The sequence below is a fragment of the Gambusia affinis genome, linkage group LG13, assembly GCF_019740435.1.
Source record: "Gambusia affinis linkage group LG13, SWU_Gaff_1.0, whole genome shotgun sequence".
In the NCBI taxonomy this organism is placed as follows: domain Eukaryota; kingdom Metazoa; phylum Chordata; class Actinopteri; order Cyprinodontiformes; family Poeciliidae; genus Gambusia; species Gambusia affinis.
In genome coordinates this window covers 18,967,133-18,990,150 of record NC_057880.1, presented here as the reverse complement: position 1 = coordinate 18,990,150, position 23,018 = coordinate 18,967,133, and the positions used below count along the sequence as shown (strand labels likewise).

The following is a 23,018-nucleotide window of genomic DNA, read 5'->3' as shown; positions in this document are numbered from 1 at the left end:
GATGGACAAAGATAAAGCTCAATTATTAGAAATTTGTGGAATAAGCTTAAAAGTTAACCAAGCAATTAGAGAGAGCTGTGAAATATTCAACCACAATTGAGCCAGTAGTTTTTGTTTTTTATAAGTAGGAAAATCTTAAAGGTTTCACCAGAAACATTAGAATATGTTGGAGGGGCTTACAACTTTCTTTAATTAAAGTGTATCTAGTTAATTTCGCGACGATCTTGATCACTTTGCGACCTCTTGTGGCCGAGTTTTCACACTGAAATTACAGTGTGAAAACAATTCAAACTCAAAATAATTCACTTCAGTGGTATATTTATCCATCCATCCATCCATCCATTTTCTTTACAACCTTCTTCCCTAAATGGGGTCGGGAGGGTTGCTGGTGCCTATCTCCAGCTGCGTTCCGGGCGAGAGGCGGGGTTCACCCTGGACAGGTCGCCAGTCTGTCGCAGGGCAACACAGAGACATACAAGACAAACAACCACGCACACACACACACACTCACACCTAGGGAGAATTTAGAGAAACCAATTAACCTGACAGTCATGTTTTTGGACTGTGGGAGGAAGCCGGAGAACCCGGAGAGAACCCACGCATGCACAGGGAGAACATGCAAACTCCATGCAGAAAGATCCCCGGCCGGGAATCGAACCCAGGACCTTCTTGCTGCAAGGCAACAGCTCTACCAACTGCGCCACTGTGCAGCCCTGGTATATTTATGTTTAAAGTAAATTTGATCAATTTGATCAACATGTTTTATTAAATTGTAAGTAATTGAGAAGCTATATAATTTACAAGCACAATATTTCCCCACAACGATATCATATTTGGAATAATATGATATCAATTCTGTACAAACATAAATCTTTGTTATTGGAAAATTGGTTTGAACATGGAATCATCTTGATTCAGCAGCTTTTTGGTCCTGATGGTGTCTTAATGTCTTATTCTGAACTTCTAGAAAAGTTTGGTCTCCCCATACCACCAATGGAATATGCACTTATTTTTGATGCCATCCCATCTAGTGTTATAATGCTTTTTAAATCTTCTGTAGCTTCTGTTCTGATTCAACCAGGTCTAGACCCTGCTGACACTAATGTTGGTCAAATCTGTTTTTCTACTACAAAGCGAAAGAACAATCATGATGTATGTGCCTTATTCCAGAAGGACATTGTCTCTGTTCCAAATGTTATCTCTTATTGAAATAACTTTGCCCCCAACCTGAACAGAGAAAAAAATCTGGTGTCTTCCATCTAAATATTTGATTATTAATAAGATCAAAGAAGTTTCTTTTAAGATGATCCATCGTTTTTATCCCTGCCAGTTTTTCATTCAACGATACAAAAAAGACATTGACACGAACTGTTCAATCTGCCAACTCTATTTAGAAGATCTCTGTCATTTATTTCGGTCGTACAATTTCTCATGTATTTTCTGGATGTTATTTGTAAGTTTATTTCCCAAACAATTCTTGATGTCTTTTCCCTTACTTATATAAATGTGTTGTTTGGATTTTTCTCTTATTCCACTAATAAAACAAAACATTTTTATATTATCAATCTAATTTTATTTCTTGCCAAATATCATATACATAAATATAAATTCTCAAATCAGAAACCTCGCTTTTGAGCCTTTAAAGAGGAATTCAAGCAATATGTTAGATCTCTCCAGTATAAAAAAATAGAAAAGCCGTTAAGACAATGGATATGTGCTCTCACTTTAATATCTTTCTGAGTTAACTTTTTATTTGTTTATTTGCTTTTCGAATTGTTTGTGCTTGCTATATAACACCCTGCCATTATTGTCTTGTTTGTTTTGTTATTCCTTTGTGTCATCAATGGACCTTACCAGAGGGGCCGCTTTTCATTGGCTGATGCTCTTTCTACGTGGTCACGTGGGTGGCAGTCTCACAAACACACGCTTCCCGTTAGCTAAGTACAGCATAATAGCAGTTCTGATACAACTTCTACACCTTGAAGCCTGTCTGCTACACAGTCTAACGTTAGCTAAACAGATCAATATGCAATGTGTACTGTATCTGACACACACTAAAGATTTTATTTTAGCAGAAAAGGCTTTGGACTAAATTGTTACTCGTGTTAGCCTCTGTAGCACCAAGTACAGCTAGTAAATCAACCATCGCTGTGTTCAGGGAAGCGCTGTTTAATAATCCAGAAATAAATATCAAGCCTGGAAACTTGATGTCGTAACGGACTGAATGTTTTGTTTTTAACGTAATCTTTGCTCGTCTTGCGGGGGCGCAGGCGGTTGCCACGGTAACAGGTATGCTTAAACCACAAAGAGAGACAGACTAAAAAGGTACGAGTGGTTTTGAGTTGATCACCTGTTCGGGTTATTTTACCTTTGTTTACCTTTGCTGTGGCGCATTACAGCCGCTGTAGTTTCTAAAGGTTGGACTAATTACGTCGTTCGTTTGTGACGGTCGCATCGTCATTCATAACAAACATCAAATAGAAAAAATAGATTTCATAAAATTTTAACAAACAAATGGCTTCTTTACCTTAACAGAGCTCTTTGGTTCCTCTTATCAGTCTGTAACTTCTCATATTGAGGTCATCAAACCAAATTTCAGATCTACCATAACTGACTGACACCTGCTGGCCTCAGGTTTGCAACCAGCTTGTGACTGAAAAACCAGTAACCTCCTCCCAGATGATGACATGAACTTGTTATTTCCTCTGTCCATTCTAGTAGCTGATATATTGTGAAAATCCGGTAGAAATGATGCACTAATGGAGTCATGTTTACATAGAAATAATGCGCTACGAGGCTTTGCTTGTGAGACTTGCGGTCACGTGGGTCGGTTGTGGGCGGAGCTTGGTAAGGTCCATTTTGCTGTTTTGTAAACTCCTTTGTTATCAATAAAGGGAAAAAAAATGCAATAACCAGAATGTAATTGGGAGGCGGGATTTGTGTCGCAGAGAGACTGTTGATTGGCTGCGTCCTCTGCCTATAATTCATGTACAGGGCGGGTCTTGTTTATATAACAGTAAAGTCTTTCCGCCAGTGCTTTGCTACTTCCCTTCTGCATCACGACAGGCATAACAATGATGTGGAAGATTGTTTTTGCTTTACTTTCAGCTCTTTTAGCTGTGGAGGGGTCTTTGGTTGGTGGCGCCACAGATATAGACATCCACAATGACGATGTCCAAAATGCGCTGAACTTCGCTGTTGGTCAACACAACAGAGGAAACAACGACATGTTCCTCCGTCAAGCAGCTGAAGTGATCAAGGCTCAGGTTCAGGTATGTTATCCTTTAATACTTTGAAAATGTTTGTATTTATTTATTTTATTTAAGTTCGATAAGACGATTATTACAGGATACCACTAACATAGCACCCGTAAACAATCCCATAACTACCTGAAAATTGGGCCTATAAAACAGTAAGCTCAGAGTAAAGCACGTGAGAGGTATAGCTTTGCTTTTTTTGTCTGCCGACTTTATTATTTACTTCTCTTAAAGGTGGTCTCGGGCTTGAAGTACATCCTAACTGTGAAGATGGTAAAGACCAACTGCAGAAAGAACAATTTTGATGAAGTGTGCGACGTCAAAAATCTGCCAGCTAATGCTCCGGTAAATCTTGCCGATGAATCTGCAAGGCCACTCCTTTTGTCTGCATTGGGAAGTATGCAAAGTTAAAATGATTGTATTACTCATTCTCATTCTGGGCTTTGTTTTTTCAGACTTATCAGTGCACATTCGCAGTGTGGAGCCGCCCATGGCTCAATGACATCAGGATGACGGAAGAGAAATGCTAGAAGGGAAACTTCTCTGCACTGTTTGGAGAGCAAACTTAATATAACATCTTTCTTTTAGATTAATTAACATAGCTATCACATGAAATCTTTTCAATATTACTTTCTGTTTCTCACCTCTTTGAAATTCTGCTTTTAGGAAACTTACTAGCTCTAACAGGAAAAAACTAAATACAGCATTAAACTGTTTATTTAACTTGTAAACTCCACACAGTTTTAAAATAAAGTTGCTTTGGAACTTTTACAAATGTCTAAATGTAATTATTATAAATATATTTTGTGTTTGCACTGTACACATTATGTTGGACAGTATAGCAGCATGGAAAACATCATCAAATTGTTTTGAAATAAAGTTTCTCTTGGATTGTTTTTGAAAGTCTCCAAAATGTGTCACCTCCACATCCATGTTATGACGCCTGCAAGGAGATCAGGTAACTGTGGATGCCATTGGAGTTCTGTGAGGTACTTTTCATGTTCAATAAACCAGGTTGAGGTGATTTGTGCTTTGGTAACTTAAAGTAGGCACACGAAGTAGGTATAAGAATGCAATGAAACAATCATAATCAGGAGAGCTAAACAAAGTCCAGTTGGTACTACAGGACCCAAAGACCACCAAAAATAAACCTCTCACAAGGTTACACCACTGGGAGAAGAAAGGATAAAGCCCTATTTCTGTGATGTTTACACCATATTCTTTGTCCAATCTGATATTGTCTATTGTAGTTTTCTGTTGCTGTAGCCCATATGCTTCAAGGTATAATAATGTGTTGCTGACAGATATTATATGCCACAGTCTTTGAACTTCTATATTATAGCCAGTCTTTCTATTGTACTCTTAACATCAACTGTGTTTTCATCCACACAGTGGCTGCTCGCTCTCTCTTTTTTTTCTTCTGACCATTGAGGGATGATTCCCAGTAAAAACTAGAGTAGATCAGCAGTTTCTGAAATATTCAGAACAACTTGTCTGGCACCAACAACCATGCTACATTCTGATGATCGGTTTCAACTTCATCTGGTTATCCACATCACGTTTACATGCCACAATGCATTAAGGTGCTGGCATGTACTGTAATTGATTTTAAGTGCATAACAATTGGCCTCTTCTTCATTTATTAATATGCCATTAATTGAGCTGCCAGAGCTAAGCTGAATATGTTGTAAAAGGACAGCAGAACCATTTTTGTTTGTTTCCCAACTGCTGAGATAACAATTCTTCACAATCTTAAGTTTTAGTGCAGTAGATTCGTACCTATGATTTTAATAAAAAAGGCTTTCATTGTAAGGTTAAATTTTCTTAAAGAGAACCATTCATTCTGTAGATGTCAAGTTTTAAGTATAAAAGCACCTGGAACTCTTGGTTTTTCAGAATATTTTACCTCTTAACCAAAATGTTTCTTCAGTTCTTATTATGCACTGAGTTTTTTGCTTAGAAATAATCTCACTAATAGCATGATTAAGGTCACATGAGTCTCTGACCCAGCTGTTAATCCTGTGAGTCATTTGAGTTGCTGTGCAGTTACTCCTAACAAACAAATACATGAGGTGTTTTTTTGCAGTGTAAATGATGGTGAAACTGCCTGGGGAGTAAACAATTCAGTACACAGTCTTACAAAAGTATTTGTCAGGCTTTTTGGAGATTCTTTTTAGATTTGGTAATATTACAACCATAAACTCCAATGTGTTTATTTGGATGTCGTGTGGTAGACCAGCAAATTGGACAGTGTGATAGAGAAGTGGAAGGAAAGTGATTGAACAAACAGTATCATGAAACACTGGACATGTCAGCAATAAAATTGTGGAAAAATGAAAGATATGGACAAATCCACAACTCAAAAACCTGCCCTCCTGCCCTACTTATGGTGCATTTTCAGTGTTACACAAGTTGGAAAAATCACAAAAATTCCTTTGAAGTTGGAATTCAGCTGGTAGATCCACATTCATGCTACAGATTAAATGTAGCATGACTCATTCACTCTAGAAATCTGGCTTGTATGAGCAAGTGGCAAGAAATAAGGCTTTTTATGCCAGATTAACACTAAACAAAAAAAAAATAATCAAGGCTTTTATTTTTAAAAACTTAAAGCAGGAAGTTGTTTAAACGCCACCATTTGAAAAACCATGAACCGGTTGTTAATCATTTATTTACATACGTGTATAAAAAGCTGAAGAATCGAGTTCATCAAGAGTTTTCAACCTGAGACACGCCATAAAACTGAAAAACAAGCTACACATAAACCAGACATGAAGGTTCTAAATAAAGACGAGCTTCAGACCGCTGAGGGAGTTTTGCTAAAACATTTCCCGAGGAGTTATAAGGTAGCCTTTATTTGTTGCTCTTTCTGTTTAAAAAATAAAAAAAAAATATCACTGCTGTTTTGATTGTTTTCAGGTTTACGGTTTCCTCTACACTTGTAATAGGAACAAGCCGACAACTGTGGAGGTTGTTGTTGATTCGTGGCCAGAGTTTAAAGTGATCCTTTTGCGTCCGGATCCTAAGGTGAGTTCACGGCCAGCGCGAATGTGGATACACTGTAAAAATGTTTTATCACTGATTTGCATAATTTTACATTAACATTATTATCGTGGACCAAAAGAGACACAATGAAATATTGATATATGTAATAATGTAAATAAAATCATAATAACAATCTGAAATCGTTATTAATATATATATATATATATATATATATATATATATATATATATATATATATATATATATATATATATATATTGTTTCCCCTATTATTATTATTATTATTATTATTATTATTATATATTTATCTAAAAATGAATTGAATCGATAATCATTTGTTAAATTCTATTTTTTAAATCCTAATTTTTATTTAAAATATTTTTATTAGTATTTGCATAAATGTGTCAGTGTATTAAATACATAAAATAATATATCTGGAAATGATTTGGAGTAATCAGATTCCCAATAATTGAAAGTAGTTGAAGTTATTTCTCTTCCATTGCTAGTCTAATAGACCCTAATATTTGATTGGCTGATCTGCAAAGCAGTGTAACTGCAGACCAATCACCTTATTTATATCAGTATTAGTACCGCCCACTGACATTGATAGTTTGGGTTGACATAGAATAAATCCACATTTATAAAACAGGATTATAAATCCTGGATTATAAATATTCTTTTAAAAAAATACAAACATAATTCATAATTCCCATCTTATTAATTTCTGCAATTTTATTATTTAAGTATAATTTATTAAAACACAAAATATCAAATAATCATAGATACATTTGTTTATTCATTCAATGTACACATTTCCTACTGTATCATATTTATAACATATCTAAATATTTTAAATGATTTATTGTTATTGGAATGTTGCACTTTTGGTTATTAATATAGAATAAGCAATCCAAGGACTTCAGGAAGAAGGTGTCCTTCTTCAGCACAGATGAGGAAGTTTTAAGGAAACTGCTGAGCGAAGAAGTTGACTGGAGCAGTTATTTCCTAATTGGAGGTCAGTTGTGCTGAAAACCAACAGCTGTTCTCATTATTTCAGATAAAATCCTGCAGGATGCAGCTCATAGCTTGAAGAGCTTTCAAAATACTATACATAATTACAGTAGCATAATTCTATTAGCTGAAGAAGGAACTTATCAAATCGCACGTATCCATTTTCTCTGTACTTTTTTCCTATTTTGAACTGAAGCAGCATGATAAGAAGACATTTAAAGATTTTTTTCCCCCTTAGGATTTGATATTTCTCATGCTCCCACACTCAAAGAAGTGTCTTCAGAAAAAAAAGTGAACAACAGGAGCTTCACATTGGTTCATCTTATGTATCTCCCAGACATCAGTCATCTACGTGCACCAGATGTTAACAGGTATGCTTTTAAATACAATTAACTCAATATAATTCATCCATCTATTTTCTTAAACCCTTGTCCCTAGTGGGGTCGGGTGGGGTGCTGTTGCCTATCTCTAGCGAACGTTTCAGGCGAGAAGGGTACACCCTGTACAGGTCGCCAGTTTATCACAGCTCAATATAATAAAATAAGAAAACTTTAATTTTGTTTTCTCTGTTTTCCCAAACAGTCAACTCAAATCAAGGATTTCATCTCTCAGCCTCTCCCACATTGACATGGTGAATAAAACCTGGAAGTTTGGTGGAGATGAGAAGGGTTACAGGCACTTTAAAAACATAATTAGCAACTTTCCAACTTGCTGCATATTGGACACTCATGGTGTGCCTGTGGCCTGGATCCTGGTGTATGAGTATTGCGCTTTGGGAATGTTGTACACGCTTCCCGAGTACAGAGGAAAAGGTTATGCCAAAGTTTTGATCAGCACCATGGCCAAAAAGCTCCATGCAGATGGCTACCCAGTTTATTGTTTCATAGAGGAAGACAACACAGTGTCCTACAAACTCTTCCAAAACATGGGCTTCATTGAGGATACTTCCTACAGAGCAGCATGGTTTGAGTTTAACTTCTAACCTTGGAAATGACTATGAAGCAGCAACTTTAAATTTTTGTCAAAATGTGATTAAACCTAAAGTGTTTTATTCAATTATGCATTAAAAGATGGATTTCCATTTGCATCAAATTAAAAAATAATTTTGATTCAAACATGATTCATAACTATCATTGACACTTTCATTGTAACTAAAGTGCATTTTTATTCTAAAACCACCACATGTATGAAGGCAAACTATGACACGCTTTTCAATAGTCTCCAATCAGGCATATTGTTTATTCCTGTGCAGTCTTCAGTAAGCCATCAAGAACTTGATTCTACTCCAGGACTTGTTTTGATTTGTTTTTTTGTTTTTACAAATTTTCAAAAATAAAGATTTTGCATGATTTAAAAATGTCTTCAATGCCCTATCTGTCAGTCTAGGACATTCTATGATCAATTGTTTTAGATTGGGATACTATTAAAACATGACATATACTAAAAATAAAAGATAATGCAGTTGTTGTTATAATAATAATAATAATAATGGTTACAACATGTTCCTGGAGTAATGCAGCACACGGAGCTTCAAATAAAATGGGTCCTTTATTTTTTTAGATGAAAAAGAACACTTTTCTCTCTCTGAGTTTCAAAGAAACAAATGAAAGAATGAGGATCAACATAGGCCGAAAGAAATGACCCGTATTCTATCAACATAAAGCCTCGGCTTCAGAGAAAATGGCGGGCTCACGGTGCAGTAACGTAGCTTCACAAAAAAACTTCACTCTAACAAAGGGTGTAATAAACGGCAGTGGCACTTCTAAAGGAGGACAAAGAAAAACATAACACTTGGATTCTCTGCTTAGGTGGCCACAGAGTCATATTTTCCAACAGGTCTCGGCTCTAAAAATGTTCTTCCCTTCCGTAAACAAGAGGTTTTTTCTACTTCCGGTAATTTTAGACCTCTCTGTAACAACAGCACCACATGCTGGCAAAAACAAGAATTACATCCAGTTGGTGAAATAAAGCAAAACATTGTTTACAAAATGCATTTTTTACATGTACCAATTTTTCACCTGGTGCATTTATTTGATCGAGAAGTCATTTTTCTCGAAAGTCCAAAAGGAGAAAGAAGATCCATAGCTCCGCCCCTCGGCTCTGGACCTTGAGACACTGACGTTACGTTTTTCTTTCAAATTATCCTAGTTTAACATCATGGAGCTGACTGAAGACCAGCTGAAAGTTGCAGAGACTGAAATGCAAAGACAGCTTCCTCAGTCACTAAAGGTATGTTTGCTTAATGAATTATGGTCTGCACGTGGATTCATTTAGCGACTGCATTTCACAACTTAACTGTTTTTCTGCCGCTCTTCACTAACTTCACTAGACTTTGGATTAAAACTCTGTCTTATTTTCCAGATTTACGGTTTCTTGGTCCTCAGAAACAGAGTGAAATCTGATTCTTATATCGTTTTAGTGGACAGATGGCCACAGTTCAGCGTAATTATCTGCAAACCCCAGTATACACAGGTAATTACTATTAAGGAAGAAATACATGCAGACTTTGTGTATGTTAGTTTTTAAAATTCTGCATACCCGTTGTCTTTCTAGAAAACGGATCTGTTCAAAGACACAATCGTTTTTGCAAATGATGAAGCTATTCTCACTGAAACAATAAGGAACTCTTCTGTAATTGACTGGAGCAGGTACCTTTGTCTTGGTAATAACATGTTTCTTTTGCTCTTTTTATTAAATTACACTGAATCAACACATTCATGGTAGACTGAATTTGTTTTTATTACCCCAGAGTTCAAGTTAAAATGTTACTTTGGTTTGAATTGTTATTGGGTTCAAAGTTCCCTGTGCATAATTCACAGATAACCCTTTAAACTATATTTGTTATCAGATATATTATCTGTTTTCAACAGACAGCATATCTGTTGTAAACTCACACTCTATCATATAACTACTAGAAAGATTACAATATATAAGAGCATATTGTTTTCTTATTTGTTAGGTTTCAATAAGCCTTTTCAGATTTATTCTGGAATGCTCCACTTGTACTCAAAAGCCTTTATTACAGAACATCAGTGCTTCCTTTGTGAAACAGAACCAGATTCTTCTTTATATGTTCACTGAGTGAAATTAGTAGTTTTTCCACACTCTTTATGCACCTAATTTCCACCATCATGTAGGAAGGTTGCTCCTGTACTGATACATACATACATAGAGTGTTTTGCAAATGTATTCACACCTCCTGTAACATCATAACCAGAAACTTAAATGTTGCTTTATTGGGATTTTATATGAAAAACCACCAGAAAGAGGTTCATAATTGTGGAGTGGAGATATATATATATATATATATATATATATATATATATATATATATATATATATATATATATACACACCATGCGTACTAAATACAGCTGCAAGTTTTATTTAGTTCTGCTTCGGTCAGCTTTGCACATCTAGAGACTGAATTATCTACCCATAGAACTTGTGTGATGTTTAGTGTGGCATGCAGTTTGTTTTCCACTAGTGTTTTGCAGATAGTCTAAAAGGTAAATGTTGGTGTCATTTGACCACAGCATTCTTCAGTGTTTACAGTGTTGTTACATTGTTAGTGGCAAGCTGCAAATAGGATATCTCTTGGCGGTTGTGCCATACTTTGCGCTTTTTTTGATGATCTTACATCACCTTAACAGGTATTATGATATGGTTTACAAAGTGTTTCCCAGGTTTGTTCCTCATCTGTCTGATCCTAATGATGTTTTTAATAAACCTTGTAGACTTTCACAGAAAAGCTGTGTTTATACTGAGATTAAATTAGACATATGTGGGTTCTGTTTACTAATTAAGTGACTTCTGGAGGTAATTTTATTTAGGAGTATCAGACTAAAATAAACTGAATACAAATGCATACATTTTCAAATTTCTGTTTGTAAAATGGTTGAGAACTTTGCATCATTTTCTTTCCACTTCACAATTAGCCACTACTTCGTTTAGGTCTATCACAGACAAATCCCAATAAAACACGCTGCAATTTGTGGTTGTAAGGTGACAAACTGAAATAACCTTTACAATGCACTGCAGACAGAATAAGATTTTATTTGAATTGTATCAGTGATGCAAAGAAATAAAAATGCAAACTAAGTTTTACTCGTGAGCTATGATTGCTTGTGTTAAAGGAATCAGTCTTCCCCACATGGAGATAGTCAAAGCAGTTGCAGCAGAAAGGAATGTTCCCAGCAACCAACTGTCACTTTGCCACATGATGATATTGGAAGATGCATCCAAGCTTCCTACCATAGACTGGTATGACCAACTATACACTATCCTTATCTTTTTAAAAAAGAAAAAAAATATGCATAGTATTAATTAAAAAATCAAAGATCTCATTACATGAACAGAAATCTGCTCTAAAATGTCAGTTTGTTCTTCTGTGCATCAGCTCTGGGATCTGCCTCAGCTCCCTGGATGAATCCCACATTGACTTGGTGAATCAGACGTGGAAGTTTGGAAATAATGAAGGCGCTGCCAGGATGATCCACGACATGGTTACAAACTTCCCATCCTGCTGCGTTCTGGATCCTGAAGGAAAGCCTGTTTCCTGGATTTTGACCTACATGTGCTGTGCCCTCGGAATGTTGTATACTTTACCAGAACACAGAGGGAAAGGCTACGCTAAAGCCTTGATTAGCAGCATGGCTAAAAAATTCTGTGGTCAGGGCTACCCAGTGTTCTGTTTCATAGAGGAGGAGAACAGAACCTCTTATCAGCTCTTTAAAGGCATGGGATTCTCTGAGGATCCCTCATACAGAGAACTATGGTATGAATTCAATGATTTTTAAATACTTAAATGACAAAAGCTAAACTTATATAAAAAATAGATTTCATAAATTTATAATTATAAGGTGTTTGAAAGTTGTTTGATTTTCATTCAAAATAACAGGAAAACTAGTCATAAATATTAAAAACAACATTCCTAACATGTTAGTTGCCATTTCTAATTCAGGCTTCAGTTGTTAAGCTGGAGCTTTTCAGTGCAGATCTATCACTTTTCAGGAGACAAACTTGATGAAGCATTTGACCTGAAAATTAAACATTACAAAATGTGAGATTATGGGAAACATCGCTTGATTATTGACAAATAAATAGCTGTTTGAGAGGAGACAAAAATGTGTCTTTTTGTGTGTGTTTGGATGTGGTGCCATTTAAAAAAACAATCATCTGCCTGGTTACACCCAGATAATTGCTAAGAAGTAAACTATAAATAACAACAAGAAAGTCATGCTTTTTCAACAATATTCTAGATTCAAACCAAAACATCCGAAGAGCTAAAATCTCTATTTAAGCAATATTTTTCATTCCTCTGCTTTAAAGGATTAGTATAATGACTAATGATGCTTGAAGCTGTTTGATCAGCTTCATATCAATTATGTACTAGTCTGCTAACAATAGTTATGCCACAAAATGATATTTACCAAAAATGTTTTACAAAAATACTTGGAAATAAGGTGTTACTCTTATTGCCACTCCTGATGTGTAAAGAAAGCATTAAGAGGCCTAAAAAAGCAAATTAATAATAAAAAAGACTCTTATTTTTTCTTTACTTGTGTTCTCTGTAGTCTTCTAGCCGTAGCAACCAAGTTTTCCAGTACTCTGACATCAGCTCTGAGTTTATCTTGTGAGCGTGAGCAGGGGAGCCATCTTTGTAGGCAACGACTATGAGACCATTTTCAACCTGCAGAGAGTAGACATGAGACAGTTGTGAGCACAAGAGATTCAGAGAAGATAAAAGGAATTTAACTACATCCTGTTACTACAATACGAGTAAATATAAGACATGTCATTTATCAAGGTAGATCACCTGGTATTTGTAGTTGCCATCATTGTTCAGAGCCCCAGCATACGCTGCAACTTGAACAGGGTTATCATAAGTGTTGCTCAAGAATGGTTTGGGTTTTTCTGAGGTTTTCCAGTCTATGACACACAGCACACCCCTGTGGAGAGAAGGAGTGTGAGAGACATGAAGGCGGTAAGAAAAAACTGAAGTCCAGAGGAGTTTTACCTGTAGCGCGCGACGCAGTCCATAATTCCCAAGTAATTCAGGGAACCATGCTGCACAGAGCTTTCAATGGCCCTCACTGCACTGACGTCCTCCAGTACGTGAGAGATGCTCTGGATGTATCCTTGCGCTTCAGGAGGACACTGTGGTGTCTCTGAGAGATTCTTGTTCCTCCATGTGTCAGCAGACGTCAGAATGTCCTCCAGAGCAGAATGGAAAAGCTTCCCTTGTTTAAACATATCTGGGCAAAAAACATATCAGCTTTGATTGCAAGGTATAATGTACAACAACTTCATAGTATTTATCTGCTTGAGTAGCCAGGGTGCATTCAACAGCTTTCATTTATACTGCTTGTAGTTTGTCAACAGTGACTTTACGATAGGGTTACCTTCAATGCAAGACTCCAGTGGAACACCTTTGTTTTAATCATCCACTTTTCTTGAACAGAAATATTTACATGCAGCCAAATTAGCCTTGCCTAGGCAAAAAAGAAGTACTGGGAGTAGTTAACAGGCAGTTGCCAATAATAGGTGGGGGGAAAAGCAGCACTATGTTGATTTATGCCTCACAGAACATGTAAATAAAATGTATGTGTAACATCTCATTTAAAGGACTTCAAAGCCCCGGTATGGTGTGGAGGGACATTTTTAACACATTATGTTTGGTTACAAATAGAAAACAATAAACTTCACTGTGAAATTCAGCAGATTTCAAAATGAGACACAAAAAAATTATCTTGTGTATAAAGAATATTTTATGACAGTGGAACATTGTGAATTGTTCCATTGACCATGGAACCATTATTGACATTGTTCCACCGTCAATGATTTTATACCATCCTGAACACATCTCCTGATTGAGACAGGTGAGACATGGTAGTGGCTGCATCATGCTGTTTTAAGTGTATATTTGGGTATGGGAAAAACATTTTATAGTATCTTTAAAAATCTTACTTTGACTATATTCATTGAAGCCCTCCTCTCCCAGCTCAGCGATCATCCTCCTCTTCCATCTCTCCAGGTAGAAGATCTGCTCTGGAGAAAGTGTCTGCTGAAGAATGCGAGTCACACTCGGGATAAACGGCCTACTCTTATTCCGATTTAACAAAATCCGGGCTGGGGGTCCCGCTTCTGGCTCCTCCGTTTCTAGAGTTCTTTCAGAATTTATGAAAGGATGAAGAGTTTTGGGGAGCCTTGGCTCGGTCCGTGGAGGCGTCTGAGCTTTGACAATCGGTCCATAAACGTGGTCATCTTCCGCTTGGAGGGTCTCTGGGGTCTGAGAGCTGACAGTAGAGGACATGACGGATTTCACCAGAGAAGAGTAGCGCTCACTGTCCACAGAGCTGTAGGGACTGTTCCTCCTGGGGCATGTCAGGCGGTGGACAGCGGAAAAGTGGCACACTGTGAGGGAGGTGCTCTCAGGGACGATGATGCTGCCAGCAAACAAAACACGATTCAAAACGAACATTCTTGCGACTTCAACACAACACACTCTGACAAAAATGCTATTCGCAGCAAAACAGTATGAGTCTCGGGTAGTTTCGTGTTTTAAATCAAAGTTTAGCACTTATACAACTTTGGTTCTTGCCCCAACATGTTCCAGCTAAAATTCGCCCAAGTAAACAATGGTGTTTCTAGCCGGCGCTCCTTTATGGTGGCACAGCAACTTGTAGATGGGAAGTGAAGTTTATAATGCTGCTTTCTGGTTGAATTTTGATGCAGTAAAAACTACTTTACCTGTGTGGGTAGCATTGAAATGCATCCCCGAAGACGATGGTTTAGGGATTAAAAGAGCGGGAGCCAATCGCCTTATCGAAACAATACGTAAAGCGCTATTTTGTGAGTGTCAATTTATTTTGAAAACAATGCTCGGAAACTATATTTTCCGAAAAAATAAACACCGACGTTTATTGTTAATAAATTTTTATTATAAATGACTAATTATGAGAATTGGAAAAAAATGCAAATACAAGCCTGACAGTACGATTACGTTAAAATGAGCATGTTGTCTAACTTCTGAAAATACACCAAACCACTCATTTGAGCAGAAATTAAATTCCATTAAAATACTTTACTGATCCCACAGGGAAATTATATGTTGTTGCAACTCACATTCTTCAAGGAGTTGTTGTTGACTTAAAGAAATTAAAATTCTGTGTAATAGTTTGCTACAACTATCATAATTAATAACTTGTCAGTGGTTTATTTATGATTTCAGAAATTAAATATATATCACGACTGAAGTGGGCTGTACCTTGTAACTTTGGACCTTTTGGGGCCTTTTTTTTAGCCGAAGCTTTTGTGATGATCTAAAAATATATTATTATTATTATTATTATTATTATTATTATTATTATTATTATTATTATTATTATTATTATTATTATTATTATTATTATTATTATTATTATTATTATCAGCAGCAGCAGGAGTAGTAGTAAAGGTACACATCATGGGTATTTATTTATTTATTTATAATTTTATATGAAATAGAAGTATGCTACTAATCCCTTACATTACTGAGTTACAAAGCTTAAACGTCAACCCCCGCCTCTGAACTGTTTGCAAGTGTAAAAAGGCCACTCACACTATGATGGCAACGTTTACGTACCTCTGTATTTATGTAGCACTATCACATTCTCTCCTGGAGTTTTTGTTACTTATATTTTTCAGACATCACTGCTTTTTAATTTTATTGTTTTCAAATGTTGAAACGTTGTTATCTAGAATAAAAAAAGTTTCGTGAAACGATCATGTGACGTGATTGATTAAGTATTCATCCAATAGCAGCGTTAGCGTTTCAGATTTCTAACCAATCACGTTTAATAAAGGCGGGATTTTTTGAGCTTTCATCACCAGGAAGGGGGCGGAAAATTGTTTGACAGTTTGTTAGGAAGCTAACCCAGCCACCTAGAAGACGGCTTCCTGCATCGAGTTTGATTTAGTTTGACCTTCTGTTTTTCTTTTTTTCGTCAATTTGAGCACTATCATGACATCCATAGACGAAAGTGACAAAGAAAAGGTACGGTAGCTGCTTAGTGATATGTAATTTGAGACGATTATTTGATGTTAACGGTTGCTTCTTTTTGTAGCAAAGTTATTGAGTGGTGGTGTTAGCCTCTAGCTAAAACTCGCTAACGGTATATTGATAGCCTAATTAATGAGTGAAATGTCATTAGGATGCCTGTAAGTTCCAATAGTTGATTTCCATTGAATGAAAATGTCAGTGCTGAAAACTTTATCCCCTGTTTTTATTGTTTTTCCCCTGCTATGAACACCGATTAGCGGTAAGGTAGCAAAAATACCAGGCTACCCTTTTAAACGCCCAACTCAAAGAATTTACTCTTTGTATGATTAAATATTTAATACTCTGTATAATCTTAAAATTGTTGCCTATCATCTAACTTGTGTTACAAGTGAAGTCAAAGATGGCATGAGGGTTTTACACTTTCCTCCTCGAGAATCAAAGAATGATGGCGAGCTGCAGCAGAAGTTACACTTTGTATCCAACTGAAACATTTTTGTCAAATAATGAAAGTTGATAATAAGTAGCATGTTTTTTCACTTGCATAAGAACTGACTTAATTCAGCTAGATTTTTATAAAATGTGTGTGGGCCTTGCTTCTAAGCTCAAGCAAGTTCCTCCATGCTGCTTACTTTAGGGATGAAGTACTTGGAAGTGTTACAGTTTATGCACCTCCTGTAGTGGTGGTTGGCTAACCAGTGGTTTCTCAGAGTTGCGGTAGTGAATCAGCAAGTGTGGGGTCTAGATATCTTCTTCAGAAAATAAACTAGATAACAGTGTTGCAACATATCTATGTATAAATTATATCAGTACTTTGAAATAGATGTAGATATTGGCTATAGTATATTTGTTAATCATGTTGTATTTCCCTTTTTGTAACCATGTTTACTTTTCTTAGCATTCTGATATACTCTGTGAATAGGGATCACAAGTCTCTTGCACTATTTTTCATTTTTGGAGCCAGTAGGTTAGTTTGCATTTCGCTTTGCAGTGTGTTTTTGTATTTGTCTTACCCAACAATACCGGATGGTGATAGTGGGAAACAGCTTTTGGCGTGCGAAACTACTGTCTGCAAACAGAGCATTTCTGTGAACAGCTTGTGCATTGTTGGGCTACAAAAATCAGCAGGCTGAGGATTCGAAGAGATGCTTTGGAAAGATTTTGCTGACACATTTACAGATGCATCTTAATAAATTAGAATTACAATTGTCTACTGAAAGTGGAAATCCATTATATGGAATGAAATATAGGTGAAGTTTTTATTACTTCTAGTTTTACTTATTATGGCTGACAACTAATAAAATCTCTTGGTCACTTTTCTGAATAGAAAAGTAGAACATGGCCAATACAAAACCTCTGAAATATTGTACCTGAGCTAAGGAGAAAATTAACTGGACTGTTGCTTGATACCCTATCAGTCCAGAATCTCAAGGAAATATTGAGAAGGTAAATTCTAACTGTTTGATGTGCAGAGTAAAGTTTATACAGTTAGTGGTAAAGCTGTGTCTCCTGGTGGTGCTTCCCTCCTGTGTTTTACAAAATACAAATTAACTGTAGCCTTGTGGGAGGACATTTTGAAGTGTCTGTCCTTTGACAATGTTAATGGAGAGGCTAATTTGATTTTTAGGACAGATATACAAAAAGGAGTCCCAAGTAAATCTTAAGTTAATTTAATTTTGCCTTTAATTGTAATCCATGATCATTAAGATTAACAGACAAACGCATAGAAAATATCACTGTGGGTAATGAATATAAGTGCATATATCTGTTAAGTTATTTTATTTTCTTTCTTAGCTGCGCTCTGTGTCAGTAGACTTGAACAATGATACCTCGCTTCTCATTGACATTCCTGATGCTCTGTGTGAAAGGGATAAAGTCAAGTTCACAGTCCATACGAAGGTAAAAAAAAACAACCCCAACATAAAAATGCTGCACTTTTTTTTCTAATCTAATTCTATTTAATTAATTTATCAAGAAGATTTTTAACAAAGAACATTATCCCTTTTCTCAGACTACACTGAGTTCCTTCCAGAAGCCAGACTTCTCTGTTCCCAGGCAGCATGAAGATTTCATCTGGCTGCATGATGCTCTGGTTGAAACCGAGGACTATGCTGGTCTGATCGTAAGTTGGACTAACAGGGACTGAAGTTATTGCATAATAGTTTGTCTTTGGTGGCTGCATGTACCACAGATGAAGCACATATTTAGCATGTAAATTATGAAGCATTCATGTTATTACTGTGATTTTGATTTGGTTAGAATCCTTGAGCAATCTTATGCCTTACGTAAACATTTCTAGATCCCCCCAGCCCCCCCCAAGCCGGATTTTGAGAGTCCAAGAGATAAGATGCACAAACTGGGTGAAGGTGAAGCCACTATGACTAAAGAGGAATATACCAAAATGAAGCAGGAGTTGGAGGCGTGAGTTTAATTTTATTATTTTATGTTAAAATACACAAATGTATATATTTTTAAATTCTATAATTTCTTGTCGCTTTCCAGTGAATACCTGGCTGTCTTCAAGAAAACAGTTCAAGTTCACGAAGTCTTCCTGCAGAGATTGTCTTCTCACCCTGTTCTAAGCAAGGACAGAAACTTCCAGATTTTCTTAGAGTATGACCAGGATGTGAGTTTCTCATATTGCTGACTTCCTTTTCCAAGTTGTCGGTTGGAAAGAAAGGAAGAGTTCACCAGAAACGTGTGACACATGGCGTGCATCCTGCTGCGATCAGCAGTTAGACTTATCTGTGTTTGCTGGCCAAACTCGGACACTTTATGTGGTGTAATGAAGAGTGCAGTGAGATAATAAAACATTGGCTACTGATAAATATGATTATGCCAAGTTATGGACACCAAAACCTTATGTAATTTAATTTTCTGAAGACTTTGTCATACACATAAGTTTGTCAATTACATACGCATTTCTAACACTTTATGAATTTTCTTATTTTAGCTCAGTGTGAGGAGAAAGAATGCCAAGGAAATGTTTGGAGGGTTCTTCAAAAACATGGTGAAGTCTGCAGATGAAGTCCTCATCTCAGGAATAAAGGTGGAGTTCATGGCTGATTGACTGCTTAGTTTTTATATGGCAGTTGCTGTGTTGTTCTGACTTCCTCAAATAACATTTTATGTTTCTGTTTCCTGAACAGGAAGTAGATGACTTTTTTGAGCAGGAGAAAACATTTTTGCTTGACTACTACAGCAAAATAAAAGATTCCACTGCCAAAGCGGAGAAAATGACACGTTCACACAAAAGTATTTGATCATTTTAACATCGGCAAAAAAAATCTTCTTTGAGGTGTTATGTTTTCATAATTTTAATTTTGATTTCTGCTTTTGCAGATATTGCAGATGATTACATTCACATTTCTGCCACTTTGAACAGCCTCTGTGCTGAAGACAATACACCAAATAAGAAGTGAGGTTAATACTTATGTGACTGCTACACATAGGTTTATTTTACACATAGTAAAATAAGCTTTTAGTGCTACTGCTCAGACTTTTTCTATGTTCGCTTCAGAAACCTGGAGAAGCTGTCAGACCTGTTCGAGAGACTAAGAGTAAGTATAACTGTGTCACACAACAATCTGAATGCCTATAATTTGCCTACAGATTTATGGAAGCTGAACTTGGTATTTTTATGCATCTGTAGAAAGTGGAAGGAAGAGTAGCATCAGACCAAGAGCTGAAACTCACAGAGCTGCTGAGATACTACATGAGGGACATCCAGGCGGCCAAGGTAAGAGGTTCCAACCTCAATGAAAATGCTTCATTTCATTTTATTACATTTACTTAGCTTTTATTCACATAGTTCAATGCATGGACTATGGCAGACTAGAAGGAAAAAGATGCAGGTATTCATTTATCTTCTCAAATAAAAATCTGAACAATATGGTATATATTCAGCCTGCCTTCATTCTGATTCCCCTAAATCGAATTAAGTGCAACCACACAAGTCAGGGATAAAGATGTGTAGAAGTTTAAAATCGGGTTAGGTTATAAGAAAATAACTCAAGCTGAAAGACACAGTGCTGTTTTACACTGAAAAGCTAAATTGGAATTGTGTTTAATTAAATGCTCTTCGTATTTCCTTTTTTATCTTGTGAAATTGTTTAAAATTTTTAAGGACCTTCTGTACCGGCGAGCCCGAGCGTTGGTTGACTACGAGAACTCGAACAAGGCCTTGGATAAAGCCAGACTGAAGAGCAAGGACATTCCCCAGGCAGAGGAACACCAGCGACAGTGCCTGCAGAAATTTGACAAGCTGTCAGAGTCTGCCAAGAAAGGTTTGTGTATTAATGTGTTTCAGAGGCAATTCAGTTCACTTTATTTATATAGCTCCAGTTTTAAAGGCAATAGAATGAAAGAGAGTACAGACAGTTAGAAAGATAAAGCCAATCGCATCATTTAGAGGAAAACATTAAGCAGGTGTCGCAGCTTAACAGAACAAAAGTCTGTCTGAAGGGTAAGAACTAAAAGCTGAAATTATTAGCATAACAGCAGAAATTTTAAAGCAATTGGTGGCCCAAGCACTGTATCCTGTGGTACTCCACAAGTAACTGTGGAGTTTGAAGAAGATTTATTATGTGCATAAGCAAACTGGAATCAGTTGGACAAATAAGATTTAACCATCCTGTTCCCAACATTTTCAAGTCTGTATTCTTGATTAGCTACAACTCTGATCAAGTACACAGACTTGTTTTGTGGTTGTTTCTTTAACTCTAAAATATTTGACACTGAGCAAACTGTTTTTCTACAACAATCTATTTCAGAACTCACGAGCTTCAAGGGCAGACGAGTTGTGGCCTTCAGGAAAAACCTCATAGAAATGGCTGAGCTTGAGATAAAACATGCCAAGGTAAACAGTGTTTTGTTTTGTTTTTTCTTCTGTGTTTCTCTAGCCGTCTGTAGTTGAAACCTCTTGCTTGGACCATGAAAAGTCATTGAGTAGTCACTGTTCTCATAATTATTTGTGTCCTATTTATAAACACCATATACACTCTCAGATTGAACTTTAAAAATCTTCATGATTGGAAAGTAAGAAACAAATTTCAGATCAACCATATAATTTATTTTTCTTCTTTTATTTCTGCAGAACAATGTGGCTCTTTTGCAAGGATGCGTTGATCTCCTCAAGAACAACTGACATGTCTTCAAGCATTAATGTTCCAGCATCACTAAGTGACCAATCTTTACAAACGGAATCCCGGCATCCCAGGCATGTTGGATTGACATGTCTCCAAACACAGTGTCTGCGCCAACCTGGATCTGATGCAACGTTAAAGCCCCGCCTGTATCCGCTAAGCACAATGTCCTCGTGTTTACAGAGTTCCTGTCTTCTGCCCTTTGGTCCATCTGTCTTATTTAATGTGGAGCTATAGCTCAAGGTTTGGTTGCCATCATGAAGGCCTTCCATAAATATGCACCCTTAGTGGATGTGAAATCTTTCCATTTCTAAGTTTTATGCACATACTGTTTGGTTTTGGTTTTGTTTTTTTGCCTTTTTTTCTCTCCTTAAACTCAGTTTACCATCTAACGTTCTTCATTTTTGCTTCTAGATTACTTTTAAACGAACTTACACCATTTTTGTTTTTCATTATTCATGTGCTTCATGAGGATTTTTGTTTTGTTTTCCAATGGAACTCTTGCATAAGTGAAAAGAGTGCCTAGAATATGGTTGTATTCAAAATCATACACTGATTTACAGCCAAGAAAATCATGACTGAATTTGGAAAAAAATGAATAAAAATGTTAATCTTTCAATGCTCAAAACTAGATTCACACTTGGTCCTTGTTTCTTAGGGAAGTTGCCTCATGTTCTACATTTATAAAGGATGTTTATGCAAAATTTTGAAGAGCAGCATAAAACAAACGGGAATAAAAATTAACGATAATCAGTTTGTAATATGTTTGAGGACGTTCCCTCCACCCTCACTGCCAAATATTATTCACCCAACCATTTTTTTGCAAGTTACTTCTTTAGTTCTGACAATGTAACTTGTCTGTCTTTACTTTCCCCTCTTTCATTTGATTATGATTATTAGTCTTACAAAATGAATCAGGTATGTGTAGGACCTCCTGTTATCAGTTTGTTTATTGTGAATTGAAGAAAATGCACTTATGATGGAGAAAGGCCCTCTACAATCGTGCCCTACTCATTGGAGTGTTACAATGCATTATAGTTTTATAAAGAAATGGAATGTATTTCTAAAAGATTACAACTGTTCACATTCTTTTTCATAATAAATTTTCTTACAAACAATAGCATTTATGGATTTGTAAAGACATTGAATAAATTTATCAGAAGTATAATCTTTTTGAAGTTGAGTCAATTTTTCTGCGTGTCCCATATGGACTCCACAGGTTCATCTCAATAAAACAGATTTGTTTCAGTAAATAATTTTAAAAGTGAAGCTCAAACATGTGCTACATTCAGTAATGTATTTCTTTTATTTTCTATTCTTTCATGACTATTATGAAACTCAAAATGCAGTTTTCTGAAAAATTTAATACATAAGATCATTACTGGATTTGTAATATGGAAATGCTGACTTACTAAAAAGTGTATCAATTTCAGAACTGTTGTCGTACAGTATATACACTGAATCCGTAGTTGTGTCTGTTTTGCATTAATTACTGCATCAGTGCAGCATGGCATGGAGGCAATCAGCCTGTGACTGCTGAGCTGTAATAGATGCCCAAGT

At 36.3% G+C, this 23,018-nt stretch overlaps 5 protein-coding genes across 6 annotated transcripts; 4 read left to right on the top strand and 1 right to left on the bottom strand.

Moving 5' to 3' along the window:
* Positions 1-2,989: 2,989 nt before the first annotated feature.
* On the top strand, positions 2,990-4,153 carry LOC122842944 (cystatin-C-like). Its single transcript, XM_044137261.1, has 3 exons — positions 2,990-3,272; positions 3,492-3,602; positions 3,713-4,153. The coding sequence occupies exons 1-3, from the start codon at positions 3,075-3,077 to the stop codon at positions 3,785-3,787; spliced, it is 384 nt and encodes a 127-aa protein (XP_043993196.1). The 5' UTR covers positions 2,990-3,074; the 3' UTR covers positions 3,788-4,153.
* Positions 4,154-5,922: 1,769 nt separating this feature from the next.
* si:dkey-76k16.5 (uncharacterized protein LOC566887 homolog) lies at positions 5,923-8,631 on the top strand. The gene is made up of 5 exons (XM_044137257.1): positions 5,923-6,103; positions 6,177-6,284; positions 7,164-7,278; positions 7,513-7,645; positions 7,857-8,631. The coding sequence occupies exons 1-5, from the start codon at positions 6,029-6,031 to the stop codon at positions 8,254-8,256; spliced, it is 831 nt and encodes a 276-aa protein (XP_043993192.1). The 5' UTR covers positions 5,923-6,028; the 3' UTR covers positions 8,257-8,631.
* si:dkey-76k16.6 (uncharacterized protein LOC566817 homolog) lies at positions 7,190-12,073 on the top strand. 2 transcript variants are annotated; one of them, XM_044137259.1, is made up of 6 exons: positions 7,190-7,278; positions 9,423-9,503; positions 9,636-9,746; positions 9,828-9,936; positions 11,411-11,537; positions 11,674-12,073. In XM_044137259.1, exons 2-6 carry the CDS (start codon positions 9,432-9,434, stop codon positions 12,071-12,073), a joined length of 819 nt encoding a protein of 272 aa, XP_043993194.1. In that variant the 5' UTR covers positions 7,190-7,278; positions 9,423-9,431. The 2 variants fall into 2 exon arrangements, with proteins under 2 accessions (XP_043993194.1, XP_043993193.1); XM_044137258.1 differs by lacking the exon at positions 7,190-7,278 and adding an exon at positions 7,521-7,645.
* Positions 11,311-14,922, bottom strand: mgme1 (mitochondrial genome maintenance exonuclease 1). Its single transcript, XM_044137256.1, has 5 exons — positions 14,244-14,922; positions 13,294-13,531; positions 13,093-13,225; positions 12,836-12,966; positions 11,311-12,313 (listed from the first exon to the last, which is right to left on the bottom strand). The coding sequence occupies exons 1-5, from the start codon at positions 14,755-14,757 to the stop codon at positions 12,277-12,279; spliced, it is 1,053 nt and encodes a 350-aa protein (XP_043993191.1). The 5' UTR covers positions 14,758-14,922; the 3' UTR covers positions 11,311-12,276.
* A 1,221-nt stretch (positions 14,923-16,143) lies between these two features.
* On the top strand, positions 16,144-22,627 carry snx5 (sorting nexin 5). The gene is made up of 13 exons (XM_044137254.1): positions 16,144-16,311; positions 18,109-18,213; positions 18,326-18,436; positions 18,614-18,735; positions 18,817-18,940; positions 19,268-19,363; positions 19,464-19,569; positions 19,657-19,732; positions 19,835-19,874; positions 19,967-20,053; positions 20,441-20,600; positions 21,087-21,172; positions 21,410-22,627. Exons 1-13 carry the CDS (start codon positions 16,279-16,281, stop codon positions 21,458-21,460), a joined length of 1,197 nt encoding a protein of 398 aa, XP_043993189.1. The 5' UTR covers positions 16,144-16,278; the 3' UTR covers positions 21,461-22,627.
* The last annotated feature ends 391 nt before the right edge of the window (positions 22,628-23,018 follow it).

Coding starts and splice junctions, on each gene's coding strand:
- mgme1 (XM_044137256.1), bottom strand. CDS start 14,757: ATGTTCGTTTTGAATCGTGTTTTGTTTGCTGGCAGCATCATCGTCCCT. Junction 13,226..13,293: donor GACTGCGTCGCGCGCTACAG/GTAAAACTCCTC, acceptor TTCTCTCCACAG/GGGTGTGCTGTGTGTCATAG. Junction 12,967..13,092: donor ATGGCAACTACAAATACCAG/GTGATCTACCTT, acceptor TACTCTCTGCAG/GTTGAAAATGGTCTCATAGT.
- LOC122842944 (XM_044137261.1), top strand. CDS start 3,075: ATGATGTGGAAGATTGTTTTTGCTTTACTTTCAGCTCTTTTAGCTGTG. Junction 3,273..3,491: donor TGATCAAGGCTCAGGTTCAG/GTATGTTATCCT, acceptor CTTCTCTTAAAG/GTGGTCTCGGGCTTGAAGTA. Junction 3,603..3,712: donor ATCTGCCAGCTAATGCTCCG/GTAAATCTTGCC, acceptor TTGTTTTTTCAG/ACTTATCAGTGCACATTCGC.
- si:dkey-76k16.5 (XM_044137257.1), top strand. CDS start 6,029: ATGAAGGTTCTAAATAAAGACGAGCTTCAGACCGCTGAGGGAGTTTTG. Junction 6,285..7,163: donor TTTTGCGTCCGGATCCTAAG/GTGAGTTCACGG, acceptor TTATTAATATAG/AATAAGCAATCCAAGGACTT. Junction 7,646..7,856: donor CGTGCACCAGATGTTAACAG/GTATGCTTTTAA, acceptor TTTCCCAAACAG/TCAACTCAAATCAAGGATTT.
- si:dkey-76k16.6 (XM_044137259.1), top strand. CDS start 9,432: ATGGAGCTGACTGAAGACCAGCTGAAAGTTGCAGAGACTGAAATGCAA. Junction 9,504..9,635: donor AGCTTCCTCAGTCACTAAAG/GTATGTTTGCTT, acceptor CTTATTTTCCAG/ATTTACGGTTTCTTGGTCCT. Junction 11,538..11,673: donor AAGCTTCCTACCATAGACTG/GTATGACCAACT, acceptor TCTGTGCATCAG/CTCTGGGATCTGCCTCAGCT.
- snx5 (XM_044137254.1), top strand. CDS start 16,279: ATGACATCCATAGACGAAAGTGACAAAGAAAAG. Junction 16,312..18,108: donor ACGAAAGTGACAAAGAAAAG/GTACGGTAGCTG, acceptor TTTCTTTCTTAG/CTGCGCTCTGTGTCAGTAGA. Junction 19,570..19,656: donor AATGACACGTTCACACAAAA/GTATTTGATCAT, acceptor CTGCTTTTGCAG/ATATTGCAGATGATTACATT.